Source organism: Octopus sinensis, linkage group LG4 (genome assembly GCF_006345805.1).
Source record: "Octopus sinensis linkage group LG4, ASM634580v1, whole genome shotgun sequence".
Taxonomy (NCBI): Eukaryota; Metazoa; Mollusca; class Cephalopoda; order Octopoda; family Octopodidae; genus Octopus; species Octopus sinensis.
This window is the reverse complement of record NC_043000.1, coordinates 39,466,778-39,491,249: the sequence shown is the minus strand read 5'-3', so window position 1 is coordinate 39,491,249 and position 24,472 is coordinate 39,466,778. Positions and strand designations below refer to the sequence as shown.

The following is a 24,472-nucleotide window of genomic DNA, read 5'->3' as shown; positions in this document are numbered from 1 at the left end:
TGGAACCCTACCTCTACCCTGAATTCTTCAGTGTACTCGTTGCCAACCCTCACCTTAGTGACAGCGTCCCTGTACATGGCTTGCACGCCTCTCACTAACCATTCGCTATCCCTAGTTTTCTCAATGATCACCAGATAATGGATCGGGGGACCCTGTCAAAGGCTTCCTCCATGTCAACGAAAGCCCGGTACAGGGGCTTATCTTTGGCATGGTATTTTTCCTGCAGCTGTCTTACCAGGAATATAGCATCAGTGGTGTTTTTCCCTGACACGAAACCAAACTGCATCTCATCCAATCTGACTCTCTCCCTAATTAGTTGGGCTATGGCCGTCTCCGTAACCTTCATTACCTGATCCAACAGCTTGATACCACTGTAATTATTTGTATCTAAAGCATCACCTTTACCTTTGTAGCAGTTGACTATTATACTGCTACACCAGTCATTGGGTATGACTCCTTCGTGTATCACCTGGTTAACTTTACGTGTGACTAGGCTATAGCCGACACTGCCAGATATTTTGAGCATCTCTGCAGTAATTACTGATGGACCGGGGGCTTACCCTGTCTTCATACTCTTAATCGTTAATAACAATCAACTTCTGTCATTCAAATTCAAAATGGTTGACGACTAGGATCACGCTTGAATTTCAAGATTACCAACGAATTTGAATCAAACTCTTTTGATCCATTCATGTAACTCCCAATATATTGGTTGAGTGCCCTTCGTTCGTCTGTCCACTCCATCGTGTGTACATATATATATATGTGTGTGTGTGTGTGTCTGTGTGTGTGTGTGCGTGTATGTATATATATATATAAGTAAACGCTATGAAAAAATACCGTTAAATAAAGGGAAATTACTGTCTTATAACTCTGCTTGCCTGCGTGCTTGCCTGCGTACTTATACATCGCTCGCATTTTTCGTCATAAAAATTATATAAAAATACATAAAAAATATATAAAAATATATAAATTCTTCTTGGGACATAACATAGAAAGCATGTTCTATCTGTTTTCTTTAGGGGACCAAAAACGTAACAGAAATTTAGTCACATGTGGGCATGATCCGAAAAGCTCTGTCCTTGTATTTAGACATGTAGTAGGGTCTAAGCTGCTTTTCCAGATAAGCCATCTCTCCATGTCGCATAGACCGCACCTTCCGCTGCCGTTGGTATAGGGCTTACATCTGGCCAAACTCTATAACCACTAAAGACACCGTTTCGACGAAGAAATACGTGGGCCTTACAGAGGGTAATTTCAAGGCCAGGTTCAATAACCACACTTTGAGCTTTAGGCACTGGAACAAAAGAAAAGCGACACAATTATCTAATCATATTTGGTCTTTAAGAGATAAAGGTGTCGATTATAACATACAATGGAAGATTTTGGCCAGATGTAAGCCCTATACCAACGGCAGCGGAGGTGCGGTCTATGCGACATGGAGAGATGGCTTATCTGGAAAAGCAGCTTAGACCCTACTACATGTCTAAATACAAGGACAGAGCTTTTCGGATCATGCCCACATGTGACTAAATTTCTGTTACGTTTTTGGTCCCCTAAAGAAAACAGATAGAACATGCTTTCTATGTTATGTCCCAAGAAGAATTTATATATTTTTATATATTTTTATATATTTTTTATGTATTTTTATATAATTTTTATGACGAAAAATGCGAGCGATGTATAAGTACGCAGGCAAGCAGAGTTATAACACAGTAATTTCCCTTTATTTAACGGTATTTTTTCATAGCGTTTTCAAATAGCCAGATAACCGAAGAGATGGTGTTGTGGATTTCCACTTCGGCATCTGAAACTCAGAGTTTTATCTTGACTACCGAGTAAAGTAACATATTATTGTATAGATAAATTTCCTCTATTTACATAATATTGAGGTCTCTTTCTTTCTTTTGTTATCTTACCGTTTTATCAATATATATAAGTATATATATTCATATATAGTCAGTTGAGGTGTGTTCTATTAAGAACGTATACGAGTACAAATAGAGCTCGTTCACCCTTAGAATTCCCAAAATAGCCGGTAGTATTCGTATGATATGCTAGCAATTCTAGTCATAATGGATGCTGTAGCATGGAAATCTAGAATTACTTAATGGGGACACCAACTGAGTATCGCCTGAGGAGATACATATAGATCTTCTTATACAGGTAAATCGTTACAAAAAGTTATTTAAATGTAACTTTAAATACTGCATATACGAACATCTGTATGTATCGATATATTAGTAGGGATTAAAAAGCTGCCTAACTGGACTTACTCTTCTTTTTGATTCTTTTACTTTTACTTTTACTTTTTATATTCATATATATATATATATATATATATATATATATATATATATATATATAAATTCATATGCTCACACACACATATGTATTTATATATATACGTATGTATGTGCATATATATATGAATGTATTCATGTATGTATGTATGTATACATACTCAAACATAATCACACACAGACACACACAGACACACACACACACACACACACACACACACACACACACACAGCTATTCTTTTGTAAAGGAGCGTGGCCAAATGCTTAAGTTTTGCACTCACTATCGCTAGATCTACGTTCTGATTCCCAGATTGGGCAGCACGCTGTGTTTTTCAGTCCTACATTCTACCAGCCCCCACTTTCTGTCAGGGGCTCACTTAGCCATCGGGCGTGACATCATGTGTAGGCTAAAAGAATGCCTATGTGTATTGTAACCGGCAATGTGTCACATCTGATAGACAACACGCTTACACGTTCACATGTGTGCTATATTTATGCATACAGGGGCTGCAATAAGGGTGGAGCACTTGCAGAAAACAGCACTGCTTGGAACCGCTCGAATACTCCGGAAGGTGCTCGAAAAATAAGAGGTGTTATCTTAGTTCACTGGTAGTGAACAGCTAACACCGTAGTATACCTCTAGCGTTAGAAGCTGTGCAAAGGCAACAACAACAGCGACAACAACAATAATGAAATATTTTCACATTGAATCATAATTTTATAAGACTAGCCGGACCGACGGGCATTAGACGGGTATAAGACAGTTTATTTGGAACCTGACGCTAGAATATTCAATATAAGCAACGCGTTCGAGAAAGATTCGTTTGATATCCTGCCATTTAATAAGGTATTGCTTATTGGCAAATATGATGTCTTTAGAATTTGAGAAAACAATTATTAATTTAATTTAATTTTCAAGCAGTAAACGTCCTTGACCCAAATAAATGTTGAGTCGGTCACAAACGAGCCTCGACAATAATTACCTGACTTCGCCGCGCAGTAGAAAAAAAACCATGAATAATTTCTATTAACTTTCTCAGATTGATTTGTATGTACTTTATGTTAAAACTAGCAGATTGGATGATGTGGCTGTAAAACCCGCTCTGTGTAAGCATTCGACTTGCTTGGGCACGCTTACGTTAAAAAACAATTTTAGAATGACATTTTTCTGTCAAAACGCTAAAAATAACTAACCAACAAAAAAAAAAAACAAAAAAAAACAATACAACCAAGATTCAATAAAAATCAAAAAATTAAACAAAAATTGAAAGAAATAAATGAAATTTTCAAAAAGCAAAAACAACAAAAAGATAATAAGTAAAAGTTCATTATTGTAAGCTGCTTGCACTCTCATGCATACTTACTTACAATTATAAAGTGTATGCCTGTGTGGATTTGCGCTCCTTATAAGGATTCCTTAGAAGCTCAGGAAGTTTTGGGGTTTTCCGCTGGCCTCTATATTTAGTTCAGCGGAGCAGGAAACGTTGTAGTTAAACAGACACGGACAAGATTGAATTCTTCCATGAACAAATACCAGATGTGGTATGTCAGTATGTGAGGCTTCCCTATTAAATGGGGGTCTCCTAATAATTGGGGTGCACTTGGATGTACTGTAGAATGTTTAAGGTGAAGGTGCGCAAGCGTACATCCATATGCTTGCGTATGGGTATATAATCATGTGTGTGCATGTATGTATGTATGTGTGAACGCGCGCATACGTTTCTCAGTATGCGTGAACATATATTTATGTGTGTGTGTGTATGTAATAGTCTGTGTGTGTGTGGAGTAGCGTGTTCATATTATCCTTATAAAGCAGCATTGCATCACGTCATTTTTTGTAAAAGAACGGTGAGTGCAGTGAAAACGATAAATAAGAGTGATTGCTGATCGATAACTACTAATTATTTTTGAAAAGATAAAAACTTAATCTGTTCGATCAGATTTAAATAAATACAATGGAGAAGAGCGAATACCAAAATTAAGGGAAATAATAAGATAAAATATTTTCAGAGTTGTCTCCGATAAAATATTTACCATTGCGGGATAAAATGATAAGAAAAGCCAAGCATATAGATACAATTATCTCGGTAACCATGGGAGCTACGGAAGAAACACAAAGCCAAGCAACACCACCGGCTCATTCTACACATTAATTTTTCGCGCAATTCCATCCAGCTGTTTGACCGTGAATCCCAAGACAAGAAAATATACAGGAAAGAATCGCCCATGTCCAATTTATATGTATAGATATACATTGTATTATAGCACGTTATATATATATTCACACACACACACACACACACACACACACCACACACACACACACATATATATATATATATATATATATATATATTATATATATATATATATCTATATATATTGATTAAATTTGAATTATTCATAATTTTCTTTAATGTCTGTCCCTGTCTTATTTGTTTCTAGAGAATGGTCAAGTACTCAAGCATGGATATGTTCCGGTAAACTATGAAGGTAGGAATCACTTTAAGATAATTTCTTGTGAGGAAACATTAAGCGCATTGCATAAATGTTGGATGAGTTTCTTAAGTGGCTTTAATACAATGATTGTGGAGGATGACAAATCCTACATGTTGGACCCTTAGTCACTTTATCGGGTCTACTGTTCTGCTTTTTTTTTGCAAATTTGCGAATAAGCCACCTTTATTATTTATAATTTTCACATTGTATATCATTTATGAAATCAATGAGTGATTTCTTTGGTTCTTCTTTTATACTGATAAAGCAAGCCAGGTTAACACTAGGCAGCCGCGTACGAGCCACAGACAAGCATTAAATAAATGCACAATCACTGGATATCTGTCTGTGGTCCGGATGCTGTGAGGAGATTCGTTCCCATGTCATTATTAGGAAAAGTACTGCGTCGTTACTATGCATTGCGTTGAATCTTATTGCTAGCAATGCTTGCTTGTACGTGAGAATTTCTCGGAATTAATGGTAATCGTATTGGGTTATTCTTAAAACATGATAAGAAAATATCTGAAAGCTCAGCCTCCGTTCTGTCTGGAGGACTGTCTGATTTATGGAAAGAAACGTGACAGGTGAATATTTGTCATGTTGTAGCCCGATATCGGAAATCCTACTTTTGCAAGAGCCTAATCTGTTGTGTGTATAATAAAAATAATGATGATAATAATATTAGTGAGTCTATGCATAATAATCAGGTTGAACAGCATGATGGAAGCGCGGAAGCTGTAGTTGCAAAGAAGGTGAAATCAATAGCAAAGTCAAATGCGTTTGAACAATTGGCTGATGGGTGGGAAGAAAAACTTCAGCATGGCAAATATGTGGCCCGTAGCAAACAAGCTGATGTAAACCAGAATCACAACTATTCGTGTCTACAGAGATCAGGGCTAAAGGTGAGATTGATACAGTGGACCAGCTAATATCTGGATGTAAAGTTTTTGCACCTGTAGTGTACAAATCAGGAAATGACAGGGTTGGTCAATATCTACATTGGATAATGTGTTGGCACTATAAACTTAAAACTTGACAAATGGTATAAGCACAACCCTGTGGCTGTAAATGAGCCAGAAAATATAACTATTCTTTTGGTCTTTGCAGTAGTACAGATCAGACCCTCAAAGCAAATAAACCAGATATTGTTGTGAAAGACCAAAACAATATAGTCTGTAAATAGATTGACATGATCGTACCCTGTGACAGAGGAGAAGCTAAAGGTGATTAACATGAAGTCTAGAAAGCCCCTAACGTTGCATGGAGCCCATCCTCCATGTGTGGACACTGATCGCCAATACATGAAGAGAGCAAATGGAGGAAGCGGATTGATAAGTGTGGAAGACTGAGTGCTTATCGAAGTCGAGAGCTTAATGAGATACCTCACCGAAAGAAAGGAAATCTTGCTAATGAGAATTAAGGATGAGGGAGTATTGAGAGCAGAGCAAAAAGGGAAATAAAGGAGGAACTACAAAAAGGATATGAAGAATTAAGCAACAAGGGCCTACACAATGAATTCCATCTAACCATAACAGAATTTGCTGGAATAAATAGGTGGGATTGACTGATGAAAGGAACACTAATAAAAGAGACAGAGAGCACTATACTAGCTGTGCAAGACCAAGATTTGGCCAGGAAACGCAGGGTCAACGTTAGGAATGAGAAATCTGTAAAAGAGTCGATGAAACCGTTGCCCATATCACAAAAGAATACCCTAGACCTGCCCCAAAACATTACCAGTTGTAGCCACACAATCAGGTACTGAACGTGTTACATTGGAAACTGTGCGAAAAGTGGGTACTAGAGAGAGGCACGATGTGGAATGAGCACATAACGGGGAGCGTGGAGGTGTCTGAGACTAGTAAAATCCTCTGGGATGCCCCAATCCAAATAGTTCAGGTGCTAGAGCTTAACAGACTGGACCTGGTGTTAGTGGACAAAGTGAACCTTATATGCTATATAGTTGATGTTACATGCTCCTTCGACTTGGGAATTGTCAAAAAGGAAGGCGAAAACAGAGAGAGATACTACGCTCTTAAGTACGAAATAACAAGGCTATGGAATATGAAGAAGGTTAAGGTGTTAAATAGAGTCAATACTTTTGAAAAAGATTCATTTGATATCTTGACATTTAATCATGCATTCCTTATTGACCTCCTCGTAACACATTTGGCAATATGATTTCTTCAAGGGTTAAGAAAATAATGGATGAATTAAACGATAAAAACTATTGGTGAAAACCTTTTAGTGCTTGACAGAACAAAAGTTGAGTCGAGCTGAATCAAGCCTTAACTATAATTTTTATACTCGCCAGCCATTTCAAAATGTAGATTTTCTTCATTTTTTAAAAAGTTTCATTAACTTTCTGAATGTTGGTTAAAATTGCATGTTAAAACATTCATGTTATTATAACCTTTATTATAAATATTGACTAAATGTTCATTGTTTAATATTTGTTAAATGTCTGTCCCTGTCTTATTTATTGTTAGGGCCTAGCATAACATTATATGATGCTGATTCCAGACCAGAATCAAGTGAAGGTAGGTGTCATTTAAAATTAAATTCATGCGAGGCAATATGAAGCGAATTCCAACTTTTGCATCAGGTTTTTATGTCGTTTTATGGCAATGATTGTTGACGCTGACACATCCTACATGTAATATATGTTCGTCGTTTGAAAAATAATCCATTTCATTCATTATTACTTTAGCTAATATCGTCCAGTATACTCTACCTCATCATCATCTTCATAATTTAACATCAGCTTTCCATGCCGGCATGCGTTAGACGGTTCGACAGAAGTGGCCAGCTGAAGCGCTGCCAAGACTCCAAGTCTGCTATGATATGATTTCTACTGCCGGTGTTATTTATTCTGCATTACAGTCGTTTCGTTTGCTTAGAAGAATTGAAACGTTTTGACAAACGTGTAACGAGTTCCGATTAGACATTTTTCAAAGAATAGAAAAGAATAATACAGATCTACAAATCTAGACCAGCACAGACAGCGTCGGGGAAAGAAACGGAGATACGCACACATACGCGCGCGCACACACGTACACATGTACACGTAGAAATGGAAAAATGGATAATAAACATACTTCAATATATACTCTAAACACAATTGAATAAATACTAACACACACACACACGCACAAAGAAACATTATAGATAGATAGATAGATAGATAGATAGATAGATAGATAGATAGATAGATAGATAAATAGATAAGTGCTCTACTGTGGATGTAGTGTTTTCACTGTTATTTCTTGCGATGCTGGTGCTACCTTATAGCCTTAGTCACTTCAGTGACGTCTATAGTTCTGGATTTTCACTTATACCATGTATAACAACAGCTTGCGATTTCTTCAGCAATTCTTATATACAGACAAAGCGATCTAGCTTAACACTAGGCAGCTTGGTAAGAGCAACTGATGTGTATTAATTTCATGTAAAATCGCTGGTGATCTATCTATGTCTCCGACATTGTAACAGAGCTTGCCTTCCTTGTCAATCATAAGATAAGTGCCTCATCGTAGTTAAAGATGTTTTGAGTCTTATATCTAGTAATGCACACTAGCACCGGAATATTTCACGGAATTAGTGGTAAATTTATTGGGTTATTTCTGAAAACATCCGAAAAACCTAAAAGTGTAGCCTGTGTTATGTCTGTATCAAAAGATATTCGCTTTTCTGTTAATTATTGTAAAGTGACGGGTTGTCTGATATAGAGTAACTAGCGAGACTCATGAGTAATTCACGTTAAATAATTGGATTATTTCTGAAAACTTTATCCCACAACACCTGAAATCTTAGCCTGTGTCGTTTCTATATCAAAAGATAGTCGATCGTCAGTATATTACTGTAAAGTGAAGTATTGTCTCACGTCTAGAATCCAGCGGGACCTGTGAATATTTCACTTGTTGCAGTCTGATATCTGCAATTTTTCTTTTCCAACAGTCAAATCTATTGTGTGTATAAAATTATAATGATGATAATAATAATAATAATGATAATAATAATAATAATAATAATAATTCATGTACTGAGAAGAGCATTATCGCTGTGAAAACAACATCCATCCATGAATTTATTTATTTATTAATTTTTAAAGACATATTTTATCTGTGAATTTGCGCGTGTAATCTGCGAAAGCATACAATGAGCTTCTCTACCCTAGGTGTATGGAAAACACTCGGCGAGAAACGGAAGAAAATTTGAAGAAAGAAGGAAAAAACATCATCATCATAATAATAATAATAATGATAATGATAATAATAATAATAATGATAATAATAATAATAATAATAATAAAAATAATCATAATAATAATAATAATAATAATAATAATATTGTTGTATCTAAAAATGTGTGTGCTGATATCAAGAAAAAGAAATATAATGAGATTGACAAAAGAAATTATTTATGGTGGAAAAGAAGAATACAGGCGGGGTTAGGTATGCTCTAGAAGGACATTTCTGGTTTGGTCGGGAACGAGAACAGGGAGTTTATTAGCGAAGAAAAATACATGGCACTGAACAGGAGGTATGATATTTAGAGAAATGGCCTGAAACTGGTAATGGAGGAACTGACACGGCGTTAGGTTGCAGAGAAAGCAAAGATCGTAAGATACAATCAAACCTGAAGGTCCACCAACGGAAAAGGATATTCAGTGTAGATCAGAAGAGATTCTACAAAGGAATGACCGCTGGACACTTTGCAAAAAAGCATGTGCTTGACAGAGCAAAAAAGTGGTACGAACATAAACCCGAACGCTTTATCGAAAATGATAATGCAAAGAACCTATGGGATTTTATGATTCAGTGCGTCCATGACATAGAGAGTAGGTAGCCAGACATAATTTTAATTGAGAAAGAAAGCAAAGATGCTGGATCATAGGATATCGCAAGCCCAGCTGACAACAAGAAGAAAGAAAAACAGTAGATATGACAGGCTAGCTTGGGAGGTTAAGCAGTTGTGGTCGATTGAACAAGGTGCTAGTAGTAAAAAAATTGTTAGAGCCCTGCGAACAGGGAGTATAAATCTTGAGAAGTACGTGGAACAAATAGGGGCTGCAATAAGTGTAGAGCACTTGCAGAAAACAGTACTGCTTGGAAGCACTCGAATACTCCGGATGGTGCTCGAAAAATTAGAGGTGTTACCTTAGTTCACTGGTAGTGGACAGCTAGCACCGTAGTATATCTCCAGCTTTGGAAGTTATGCAATGACAACACACGACAAAAACAGCAGCAACAACAACAACAACAACAACAACATAATGTTTTTACATGAAAACTTTTATATTAGACTATCAATGTTTATGCAAATTCCATGGTGTCTGCTCATTTGGAAACCTTATAATTAGAAGGAAGGTTTTAGAAAAAGGGTCTTTTGATATCTTGCCATTTAATTAGGTATTGCTTATTGTCCTTTGTGTAACACTTTTGGCAATTTTGATGTTGGTTACAGTTCAAGAAATATTCTTTTAATTAAATACAAAAATATCAATGGTCAAGCACTAAATGTGCTTGTCGCAATAAAATGTTGAGTGGAGTTGAAACGAGCCTTGACTCTATTCTGTAACGTCCCCGTGCGTTAAACAAATGGAAATTTATCAATTTTGAAATTCGCATTAAGTTTCTTAAACTTGGTTCAAATTGCATATAATTTATAGTAAAAAAATATTCATTGTATTGTAACCGTTATTATATATATTGATGTGTTCAAATTCCGCCTAAGTCACCTTTCCCTTTCATCTTTTCGGGGCCGATAAATTAAGTACCAGTTACGCACGTAACCCTTCCCCCAAATTTTGAACCCTTGTGCTTCCGGTAGAAAGGTTTGTATATATATATATCGATTAAATGTTACTCATTTATTAATTTTGTTAAATGACTGTCTCTGTCTTATCGATTTTCAGGAAGCGAGAGAGAATCACAGCCGAATGAAAACATTCCTGCTTCAATTGAAGGTAGGAGTCATTTAAAACCCATCTTCATGCCAGGCAACATGAATCGCATTCAATATTTTACGTCAGGTTTTTAAATGTCTTTAATACAAAGATTTGCTGGCATGCACTAAATTGAGTGGCAGAAGCTGGTCAAGTGAAGAGCTGCCCAGACCCCATGGCTGTTTCGCCATTGTTCCTACGGCTAGTGTTATTTATTGTAGATTTCGGGTGTTTCATTTGCGTAGAGGAATTAAAACGTTCTACGGTTTAGACAGACCGTAACGAAGTTAATTTTAGAGATTTTTAGACAAAGTAGCACAAACAGCACCGAAAAAGGAAAGATAGATACGCACACACACATACACACACGCACACATATACAACAACACACACGCACATATACACATACGCACACACACAAGGGATGCACACACACTAATATTACTAAAATATATAATATAATACCCTTTGATTAAATACACATACACACACTCACACCACACACACTCACACACATATATTGAACTGTATTTATAAAAATAGAATCATAATAAAGGGCGCTGAATTGGCAACACTTATACGCTAGAAATAGATGCTAATTGGACTACAAACTACTTCAATTATACGTCTGTTAGTACAAGGTTGTATGCGAGGAAAATGGACAGAAAGAATTAACAAAGTATTGTGGACAGCCCTATATCTTATGTATATATTCGTACTTGTACGACTGTATATCTATGTTATGTGTATATATCTCTCATTTATTTATGAATGGTTTACCCTCCTGTTGATTGGAATGCATTTCTCTTATCGCAAAGCCTGAAATCTTAAGATAGGTAAATGTCTTTTACTGTAGCCTGCGGCCGATCAAACATTATGAGTGGACTTGGTAAACGGAAACTGAAAGTCCACTCATAATGTTTGATCGGCCGCAGGCCACAGTAAAAGACACTTGCCCATCTTAAGATTTCAGGGTTTGCGATAATAGAAACGCATTCCAATCCACAGGAGCGTAAGCCATTCATAAATAATTGAAAGATACATACACATAACATAGATATACAGTCGTACAAGTATGAATATATCCATAAGATATAGGGTTGCTTGTTGTAGGAGGAATGATGGAGGATAATTTGGGGCGAAAGAGTCAGCAGAAGTTCGCAATTACCTTCTGATGAAGCCGCGTGGAGCTTACGTGTTTTCACTCATAAACATACACATCGCCTGGTCTGGGATTTGAACTCGGGATCCCTCGACCGCGAGTCTGCTGCTCCAACCACTAGGCCATGTGTCTCCACATATTTATTTGTATATATACTCATATATATGAATATATATATATATGTATGCATATATGTATATATATATATATATATATATATATTATATATATAGATATATATATATATGTATATGTATATATAATATATATGATATAAGTAAAATATATATGTACATATATATAAATGAGTGTATATATACATACAAATACATATATGTATATCTCATGGGCAAGATTTGTTTTGACTGTTATTTCTAGCAATGCTGGTGTAAGCTAGAACCCAAGGACATCCCATTCCAGGATCGGACTGTTTTCATATCTATCAACTCACAAAATGGAGGATAATACTCGTAGAGGACCTAAAAGTGTAGCCTGTGTTATGTCTGTATCAAAAGATATTCGCTTTTCTGTTAATTATTGTAAAGTGACGGATTGTCTGATATAGAGTAACTAGCGAGACTCGTGTGTAATTCACGTAAAATAATTGGATTATTTCTGAAAACTTTATCCCACAAAACGTGAAATCTTAGCCAGTATCTATTTTAAAAGATAGTCGATCGTCAGTATCTTACTGTAAAGTGAAGTATTATCTCACGTCTAGAATCTAGCGGGACATATGAATATTTCACTTGTTGCAGTCTGATATTTGCAATTTTTCTTTTCCAACAGTCTAATCTATTGTGTGTATAAAATAATAATAATAATAATAATAATAATAATAATAATAACAATAACAATAACCATCAGAGCATCACAACAAATCACAGCACATACCTAAGGCACACAGAGCTGCGCTCGGTAGTGAAGTGAAAGCACGCTATGAAAATAAAACTACTGAATAATAATAATAATAATAATAATAATAATAATAATAATAATAATAATAATAATAATGATATTATTATAACAAGTATAAATATAAGAAGTAACTGCAGAATATGTGAAGATGGACAAGAAACAATAAATCATATTAGCTCTGCCTGCCCAGTCCTGGCTAAGATGGAATATATTCACAGACATGGCAGATTTGGAACCTACATACACTGGAAGCTATGCCAACATAATGGAATAAAAATAGGAAAAATATGGTATAGGCACACACCAGAAAAGGTCACCGAAAACGAGAAAGCAACCACACTCTGGGATATGCCGATACACACAGATAGAGAAATTAAGGCCAACAGACCAGATATAGTTGTCAGAGATCATGAAGAAAAAAAAGCTTTCTAATTGATGTATCAATACCGGCAGATGACAACGTGTCTTTAAAAGAAATGGAGAAATTTTCAAAATACAAAGACCTGGAAATAGAGGTAACCAGAATGTGGAATCTAAAAACAGAAACAATTCCTTTCATTGAAGGTTCATTAGGCATGATAAAAAATATTCAGACAAATACATAACAAAAACACCAGGACTTACAAACACATATAACATGCAGAAAATTGCACTACTAGGCACTGCACAAATCCTACGCAGAACACTTTCCATACAATAGCCATGAGAGCATCACAACAAATCACAGCACATACCTAAGGCACACAGAGCTGTGCTCGGTAGTGAAGTGAAAGCACGCTATAAAAATAAACTACTGAATAATAATAATAATAATAATAATAATGATAAAATAATAATGATTATAATAATAATGATAATAATACATGTACTGAGAAGAGCATTATCGCTGTGAAAACCACATCCATCCATGAATTTATTTATTTATTAATTTTTAAATAATTTTATCTGGAATTTGCGCGTGTAATCTGGAAATGCATACAATGAGCTTCTGCCCAAGGTGTATGGAAAACATTCGGCGAGAAACGGAAGAGAAAATTGAAGAGAGAAGGAAAAAACATAATAAATAATATTATAATAATAATAATAAATAATAATAGTAATAATAATAATTATAATAATAATAATAATAATAATATGTAAATAAAACCAGTAATGATGATAATATAATAATAATAATAACAATAATGATGCTGATGATGATGATGCTGATGTTGATGCTGATAATAATGATAATAATAATAATAATAATAATTAATAAGGAGAACACGGGGACGTTTAAGAGAGAACACCGGGGACGTTTAAGAGAGAACACCGGGGACGTTTAAGAGGAGAACACCGGGGTCGTTTAAGATGTAAGAAGGAAATTCAGAGCTCCGAAATCTATCCACAAACATCGAAAACAAGGACATCCTATGGAGCCAAAGTTTTACTAACAAAGAATTGGACTGTATCGAGTAAGTAATACTAATTGAAATTATTACTATTTTCGAAACGAAATTATGTATTTGACTCGATATCATCTCCGCCTCTAACGCAACACATGTAAACATGCGTGGAACACACGATCATCTCCGACCCCAAACACCATGTACAAAGGAACTACGAAGAAATAAATGCCACCGATACTATTCAACCCAAGAAGAATAACAATCGAGCGGTACGTACATTAAACTTACAACAAAAAATGTACGAAAAAACTACACGTGCGAATTAATGTGACAACAGAAATAAACGGACCGGTACCCTACGAAAATGACGACCGTCAAATAATGGGCCGGACGTGTACCTCATGTCCCGCAAATAAAACCCAAAAGACGTAAATGGACACGTGAGGAATACATTTCTATCTTACACGCATACTTCACAGCAGTACTCTACCCCAAAAATGAAAATACAACGACACATACATATAAAACATGGAAGGAAAAATATAGAGATATAGACTTGGATACAGCAATGAACCCTAATAAATTAGCTAACGTACGAAGATACATTCCAACACAAAAAAATATCAGAAATAGAACACCTAAACCAAAACATACACCAGGCAAATGTAGATAGAAGCCACACAACAATGCCCCATAATATAAACACTGAAACTGTAAAACACGAAGACAAACGCCACATTCCCAACAAACACGATGTAAACAACGAAGGGGAGCCTAATGATTATGATAATATAAAAAATAAAATAATCAAAGAACTGAAAACCACAGAGCTCAAAATGGACCACCGACCATACCTCCCAAGAATCAAAATAAACAAAATAACAACACCTATTATAAACAGCATAAACCTAGCCGTCACTGAACTGATAGCCACTGAATCAACTAATATACGCAGCAGCCACTGCAGCCACAAAAGAAGCTGGATACTCACCCAAACCCGCCCAAACAGGAGTACCAGCACCCAAACAAACCCTGTGGATAAATAACATCCAAAGCAAAATAAAAAAAATTAGAAAAGACCTGTCGATTCTTAATGAAATCAGCAAACAATCAACGCTACTGAGCAACAAAAAGAGAACAAAAATACTCCACAAATATAACATCACAGAGAAAGATTTGCGTGAAATAAAAGAAAGCTGAAGCAAGATATCCTTGCCAAAGCACAAAAGGATCCGCCGGTACAAGAAACGCCAACGCTTCTTTGAAGAAAACAAAAAGTTCAACACCAACCCCAAAAAGTTCTACCAAGAACTGGGAAAAATAAAATAGAAGTCACTGCAGCACAACGGCAGAAGAATTGGAAGAATTCTGGGGAGAAATATGGTCGGCGAACGAACCACCAAAAAAAGGAGTATCAGAATAACAAACTCGGCATCTGAACAACTTTGGACCCCCATAACAACTGAAGAGGTCACCCAGGCACTGCAAAGACTAAGCAACTGGAAGGCACCTGGGCATGACAAGATCCCCAACTTCTGGTTGAAATATCTAACAGGAATGCACAAAAAGCTGGCTGAAAACTTTAACAAAGTACTAGCAGAGCCAGAGACAATGCCTGAATGGCTCACGAAGGGGAAAACCATCTTAATTCCCAAATCAAATGAAAAGAAAAAAAACCAGAAAACTACAGACCAATAACCTGCCTCCCTACTATGTTCAAGGCATTTACTGCAGTGATATCACAAAGGCTGAACAAGCACCTGGACGAAAAAAAACTGTTCCCAGAGAAGAGCAGAAAGGATGCCGCAAAGGCTCATATGGCTGTAAAGATCAACTAATGATTTAATAAAGCCATAACTGAAGACAGCCACAGAAAGAAGAAAGGCCTCAGTATGGCCTGGATTGACTACAAAAGGCGTTTGATAGCATCCCCCATACATGGATCCTCGAAACACTAGCCATTAACAAAGTAGCACCAACAATCATAAAATTCATAGAGCACTCTATGAATAAATGGCAAACAGTCCTACACCTCCAAACAAAAGAGGGACTCATGAAAACCAAAGACATCCCCATTAGAAGAGGAATATTCCAGGGAGACACGCTCTTTCCACTCCTTTTCTGCTTGGCACTGTCACCTCTATCTGATATGCTAAATAGAACTGGATGCGGATATAAATGTTACGGCAAAACGATCAGCCACCTTTTATATATGGATGACCTAAAACTATACGCTGCAAATGACAAACAGATGGAAATACTATTAAAGACAGTTCATGGATTTACCAAAGAAATAAATATGAAATTTGGATTAGAAAAATGCGCCAAAGTAACCCTGAAAAGAGGAAAACTAGTTAAGAGTAACAACATCACACTAGATAAAACCAATGAAATAAAAGAATTAGATCAAAGCCAAACTTACAAATACTTAGGAATCCATGAACTAGATAAGACACAACACACACAAATGAAAGAGAAAATAAAAAAAGAATACTATAGACGAGTTAGATCAATACTAAAAACAGAGCTCAATGCTAAAAACAGATAATAGGTATCAACACTTTAGCTGTCCCAGTTATAAGTTACAGCTACAATATCCTTAAACTGGACACGAAATGAACTGACCAAAATAGATAGGAAAACAAGAAAAATAATGACAGGATCTAGGATTGCATCACCCAAAATCTGATATAGAAAGACTATATATACAACGTATAGAAGGTGGGTAGAGGCCTTATACAGCTGGAAAACTACTATAAAATAACCACATAGGACTGCAAAAATATCTACTTCAGAAGGAAGGAAAACTGATCCAGATAGCGGCAAAACACGAGCAAAACAAAAAACTGTTCTCAGTATTTAAGGAAGCTGACAAATACAAACAAGAAATCATACCACCTAATAAACATGAAGAAGAAGAAGAAGAAGAAGAAGAAAAAAAAAAAGCTATAAAACAAATGAAATCCAAACTAAAAATAGAACAGCAACGAACATGATAAAATGATGGCAAGAAAAGCCCCTTCATGGTAAATACTGGACTAAACTAAACGCAAAAGAAATAGACAAAGAAAAATCCCAGCAATGGTTGAGAAGCTCAGGACTCAAAGCAGAAACAGAGGGATTTTAATTGCAGCACAAGACCAAAGCCTCCCCACAAGAAATTACCAAAAACATGTAATGAAAGAAATATTACAAGTAACTGCAGAATATGTGGAGATGGACAAGAAACAATAAATCATATTATCTCTAGCTGCCCAGTCTTGGCTAAGAAGGAATATATTCACAGACATGACATAGTTGGAACCTACATACATTGGAAGCTATGCCAACATTATGGAATAACAACAGAAAAAAAGATGGTATAGGCACACACCAGAAAAGGTCACAGAAAACGAGAAAGCAACCATACTCTGGGATATGCCGATACACACAGATAGAGAAATAAGGCCAACACACCAGATATAGTTGTCAGAGATCATAAAGAAAAAAAAATGCTTTCTATTGATGTATCAATACCGGCTGATGACAACGTGTCTCTAAAAGAAATGGAGAAACTCTCAAAATACAAAGACCTGGAAATAGAGGTAACTAGAATGTAGAATCTGAAAATAGAGAAACAATTCCTATCATAGTAGGTGCATTAGGCATGATAAAAAAATATTCAGACAAATACATAACAAAAACACCAGGACTTACAAACACATATAAATACAGAAAATTGCATACTAGGCACTGCACACATCCTACGCAGAACACTTTCCTACAATGACCATGAGCATCACAATAAATCACAGCACATACCCAAGGCACACAGAGCTGTGCTCGGTAGTGAAGTGAAAGCACGCTATAAAAATAAAACTACTGAATAATAATAATAATAATAATAATAATAATAATAATAATAATAATAATAATAATAATAAACAGACCTGGAATAGAGGTAACCAGAATGTGGAATCTGAAAACAGAAACAATTCCTATCATAGTAGGTGCATTAGGCATGATAAAAAAATATTCAGGACAAATACATAACAAAAACAACAGGACTTACAAACACATATAACATACAGAAAAAATTGCACTACTAGGCACTGCACACATCCTACGCAGAACACTTTCCATACAATAACCATCAGAGCATCACAACAAATCACAGCACATACCCAAGGCACACAGAGCTGCGCTCGGTAGTGAAGTGAAAGCACGCTATAAAAATAAAACTACTGAATAATGATAATAAAAATATTGTTGTATCTAAAAATGTGGGTGGTGATATCAAGAAAAAGAAATATAATGAGATTGACAAAAGAAATCATTTATGGTGGAAAAGAAGAATACAGGCGGGGTTAGGTATGCTCTAGAAGGACATTTCTGGTTTGGTCGGGAAAGAAACGGGGAGTTTATTAGCGAAGAAAAATACATGGCACTGAACAGGAGGTATGATATTTAGAGAAATGGCCTGAAACTGGTAATGGAGGAACTGACACGGCGTTACGTTGCAGAGAAAGCAAAGATCGTAAGATACAACCAAACCTGAAGGTCCACCAACGGAAAAGGATATTCAGTGTAGATCAGAAGAGATTCTACAAAGGAATGACCGCTGGACACTTTGCAACAAGCATGTGCTTGACAGAGCAAAAAAGTGGTACGAACATAAACCCGAACGCATTATCGAAAATGAAATGCAAAGAACCTATGGGATTTTGGTTCAGTGCGTCCATGACATAGAGAGTAGGTAGCCAGACATAATTTTAATTGAGAGAAAGAAAGCAAATGATGCTGGATCATAGATATAGCAAGCCCAGCTGACAACAAAGAAGAAAGAAAAATCAGTAGATATGACAGGCTAGCTTGGGAGGTTAAGCAGTTGTGGTCGATGAACAAGGTGCTAGTAGTAAAATATATTGTTAGAGCCCTGCGAACAGGGAGTATAAATCTTGAGACGTACATGGAACAAATAGGGGCTGCATAAGTGTAGAGCACTTGCAGTAAACAGTACTGCTTGGAACCACTCGAATACTGCAGATGGTGCTCGAAAAAATTAGGGGTGTTACCTTAGTTCACTGGTAGTGGACAGCTAGCACCGTAGTACATCTCCAGCTTTAGAATCTATGCAATGACAAAAAACAACAACAACAATAATAATATTGATAGTAATAATAATAATAATATAATATCTTTACATGGAAACTTTTATATAAGACTATCAAGGTCTATGCAAATTCCATGGTGTCGCTCATTTGGAAACCTTATAATTAGAAGGAAGGTTTTAAAAAGGGTCTTTTGATATCTTGCCATTTAATAAGGTATTGCTTATTGTCCTTTGTGTAACTCTTTGGCAATTTTGATGTTGCTTACAATTCATGAGGAAGTCTTGAATTAAATACAAAAATATCAATGGTCAAGCACTAAATGTGCTTGTCGCAATAAAATGTTGAATCGAGTTGAAACGAGCCTTGACTCTAATTCTGTAACGTCCCCGTGCGTTAAACAAATGGAAATTTATCAATTTTGAATTTCGCATTAAGCTTCTTAACTTGGTTCAAATTGCATATAATTTATAGTAAAAAAATATTCATTGTATTGTAACCTTAATTATATATATTGATGAGTTCAAATTCCGCCTAAGTCACCTTTCCCTTTCATCTTTTCGGGGCCGATAAATAAAGTACCAGTTACGCACGTAACTCTTCCCCGAAATTTTGAGCCCTTGTGCTTCCGGTAGAAAGGTTTGTATATATATATATGTCGATGAAATGTTACTCATTTATTAATTTTGTTAAATGACTGTCTCTGTCTTATCTATTTTCAGAAAGAGAGAGAGAGTCACAGCCGAATGAAAACATTCCTGCTTCAATTGAAGGTAGGAGTCATTTAAACCCCATCTTCATGCCAGGCAACATGAATCGCATTCAATATTTTACGTCAGGTTTTTAAATATCTTTAATACAAAGATTTGCTGGCATGCGTTAAATTGAGTGGCAGAGATAATATGATTTATTGTTTCTTGTCCATCTCCACATATTCTGCAGTTACTTGTTATATTTATACTTGTTATAATATTATTATTATTATTATTATTATTATTATTATTCAGTAGTTTTATTTTTATAGCGTGCTTTCACTTCACTACCGAGCGCTGCTCTGTGTGCCTTGGTTATGTGCTGTGGTTTGATGTGATGCTCTGATGGTTATTGTTAATATTATTATTATTTTAGAGATTTTTAGACAAAATAGCACAAACAGCTCCGAAAAAGGAAAAATAGATACGCACACACATATGCACACACGCACACATATACACATACACACACGCACACATATACACATACGCACACACACAAGGGATGCAAACACACATAATCATACTACAATATATAATAAAATACCCTTTGATTAAATACACATACACACACTCACACATATATATTAGACTGCATTTATAAAAATAGAATTATAATAAAGGACGCTGATTTGGCAACACTTGTACGCTAGAAATAGATGCTAATTGGACTACAAACTAATTCAATTATACGTCTGTTAGTACAAGGTTGTATGCGAGGAAAATGGACAGAAAGAATTAACAAAGTATTGTAGACAGCCCTATATCTTATGTATATATTCGTACTTGTACGACTATATCTATGTTATGTGTATATATCTCTCAATTATTTATGATTGGTTTACCCTCCTGTGGATTGGAATGCATTTCTATTATCGCAAACCCTGAAATCTTAAGAAAGGCAAATGTCTTTTACTGTAGCCTGCGGCCGATCAAACATTATGAGTGGACTTGGTAAACAGAAACTGAAAGTCCACTCATAATGTTTGATCGGCCGCAGGCCACAGTAAAAGACACTTGCCCATCTTAAGATTTCAGGGTTGCGGATAATAGAAACGCATTCCAATCCACAGGAGGGTAAACCATTTAATACATATTTTATCTGTGAATTTGCGCGTGTAATCTGGGAATGCATACAATGAGCTTCTCTGCCCAAGTGTATGGAAAACATTCGACGAGAAACGGAAGAAAATTTGAAGAAAGAAAGAAGGAAAAAACATAATAATAATAATAATAATAATAATAATAATAATAACAAAGACCTGGAAATAGAGGTAACCAGAATGTGGAATCTGAAAACAGAAACAATTCCTATCATAGTAGGTGCATTAGGCATGATAAAAAAATATTCAGACAAATACATAACAAAAACACCGGGACTTACAAACACATATAACATATAGAAAATTGCACTACTAGGCACTGCACACATCCTACGCAGAACACTTTCCATACAATAACCATCAGAGCATCACATCAAATCACAGCACATACCTAAGGCACACAGAGCTGCGCTCGGTAGTGAAGTGAAAGCACGCTATAAAAATAAATCTACTGAATAATGATAATAAAAATATTGTTGTATCTAAAAATATGGGTGGTGATATCAAGAAAAAGAATTATAATGAGATTGACAAAAGAAATTATTTATGGTGGAAAAGAAGAATACAGGCGGGGTTAGGTATGCTCTAGAAGGACATTTCTGGTTTGGTCGGGAACGAGAACGGGGAGTTTATTAGCGAAGAAAAATACATGGCACTGAACAGGAGGTATGATATTTAGAGAAATGGCCTGAAACTGGTAATGGAGGAACTGACACGGCGTTACGTTGCAGAGAAAGCAAAGATCGTAAGATATAATCAAAGACTGAAGGTCCACCAACGGAAAAGGATATTCAGTTGTAGATCAGAAGAGATTCTACAAAGGAATGACCGCTGGACACTTTGCAAAAAAGCATGTGCTTGACAGAGAAAAAAAGTGGTACGAACATAAACCCGAACGCATTATCGAAAATGATAATGCAAAGAACCTATGGGATTTTATTATTCAGTGCGTCCATGACATAGAGAGTGGGTAGCCAGACATAATTTTAATTGAGAAAGAAAGCAAATGATGCTGGATCATAGATATAGCAAGCCCAGCTGACAACAATGAAGAAAGAAAAATCAGTAGATATGACAGGTTAGCTTGGGAGGTTAAGCAGTTGTGGTCGATGAACAAGGTGCTAGTAGTAAAAATAATTGTTAGAGCCCTGCGAACAGGGAGTATAAATCTTGAGAAGTACATGGAACAAATAGGGGCTGCACTAAGTGTAGAGCACTTGCAGAAAACAGTACTGCTTGGAAGCACTCGAATACTCCGGATGGTGCTCGAAAAATTAGAGGTGTTACCTTAGTTCACTGGTAGTGGACAGCTAGCACCGTAGTATATCTCCAGCTTTGGAAGTTATGCAATGACAACACACAACAAAAACAGCAGCAGCAGCAGCAGCAGCAGCAACAACAACAACAACAACAACAACAACAACAACAACAACAACAACAACAACAACAACAACAACAACAACAACAACAACAACAACAACAACAACAACAACAACAACAACAACAACAACAACAACAACAACAATAATATTGATAATAATAATAATAATGATATAATATCTTTACATGGAAACTTTTATATAAGACTATCAAGGTCTATGCAAATTCCATGGTGTCTGCTCATTTGGAAACCTTATAATTAGAAGGAAGGTTTTAGAAAAAGGGTCTTTTGATATCTTGCCATTTAATAAGGTATTGCTTATTGTCCTTTGTGTAACTCTTTTGGCAATTTTGATGTTGCTTACAATTCATGAGAAGTTCTTTGAATTAAATACAAAAATATCAATGATCAAGCACTAAATGTGCTTGTCGCAATAAAATGTTGAATCGAGTTGAAACGAGCCTTGACTCTAATTCTGTAACCTCCCCGTGCGTTAAACAAATGGAAATTTATCAATTTTGAATTTCGCATTAAGCTTCTTAAACTTGGTTCAAATTGCATATAATTTATAGTAAAAAAATATTCATTGTATTGTAACCGTAATTATATATATTGATGAGTTCAAATTCCGCCTAAGTCACCTTTCCCTTTCATCTTTTCGGGGCCGATAAATAAAGTACCAGTTACGCACGTAACTCTTCCCCGAAATTTTGAGCCCTTGTGCTTCCGGTAGAAAGGTTTGTATATATATATATGTCGATGAAATGTTACTCATTTATTAATTTTTTTAAATGACTGTCTCTGTCTTATCTATTTTCAGAAAGAGAGAGAGAGTCACAGCCGAATGAAAACATTCCTGCTTCAATTGAAGGTAGGAGTCATTTAAAACCCATCTTCATGCCAGGCAACATGAATCGCATTCAATATTTTACGTCAGGTTTAAAAATATCTTTAATACAAAGATTTGCTGGCATGCGTTAAATTGAGTGGCAGAGATAATATGATTATTGTTTCTTGTCCATCTCCACATATTCTGCAGTTACTTGTTATATTTATACTTGTTATAATATTATTATTATTATTATTATTATTATTATTATTATTCAGTAGTTTTATTTTTATAGCGTGCTTTCACTTCACTACCGAGCGCTGCTCTGTGTGCCTTGGTTATGTGCTGTGGTTTGATGTGATGCTCTGATGGTTATTGTTAATATTATTATTATTTTAGAGATTTTTAGAGAAAATAGCACAAACAGCTCCGAAAAAGGAAAAATAGATACGCACACACATATGCACACACGCACACATATACACATACACACACGCACACATATACACATACGCACACACACAAGGGGTGCAAACACACATAATCATACTACAATATATAATAAAATACCCTTTGATTAAATACACATACACACACTCACACATATATATTGAACTGCATTTATAAAAATACAATTATAATAAAGGGCGCTGATTTGGCAACACTTGTACGCTAGAAATAGATGCTAATTGGACTACAAACTAATTCAATTATACGTCTGTTAGTACAAGGTTGTATGCGAGGAAAATGGACAGAAAGAATTAAAGTTGTAGACAGCCCTATATCTTATGTATATATTCGTACTTGTACGACTATATCTATGTTATGTGTTATATCTCTCAATTATTTATGATTGGGTTACCCTCCTGTGGATTGGAATGCATTTCTATTATCGCAAACCCTGAAATCTTAAGAAAGGCAAATGTCTTTTACTGTAGCCTGCGGCCGATCAAACATTATGAGTGGACTTGGTAAACAGAAACTGAAAGTCCACTCATAATGTTTGATCGGCCGCAGGCCACAGTAAAAGACACTTGCCCATCTTAAGATTTCAGGGTTTGCGATAATAGAAACGCATTCCAATCCACAGGAGGGTAAACCA

The 24,472-nt window shown here is 35.7% G+C and overlaps 1 protein-coding gene across 2 annotated transcripts in view; it reads left to right on the top strand.

The window, feature by feature from the left end:
- LOC115211119 overlaps positions 1–24,472 on the top strand; it is a 49,897-nt gene that overhangs the window by 8,113 nt on the left and 17,312 nt on the right. The window contains exons 5-9 of one of the 2 annotated variants that reach the window (XM_036501976.1): positions 4,750–4,797; positions 7,290–7,340; positions 10,718–10,768; positions 20,028–20,078; positions 23,362–23,412. In XM_036501976.1, the coding sequence (XP_036357869.1) occupies positions 4,750–4,797; positions 7,290–7,340; positions 10,718–10,768; positions 20,028–20,078; positions 23,362–23,412 (252 nt within the window). The remainder of the gene's footprint in view (positions 1–4,749; positions 4,798–7,289; positions 7,341–10,717; positions 10,769–20,027; positions 20,079–23,361; positions 23,413–24,472) is intronic. The other variant, XM_036501977.1, reaches the window with a different exon arrangement.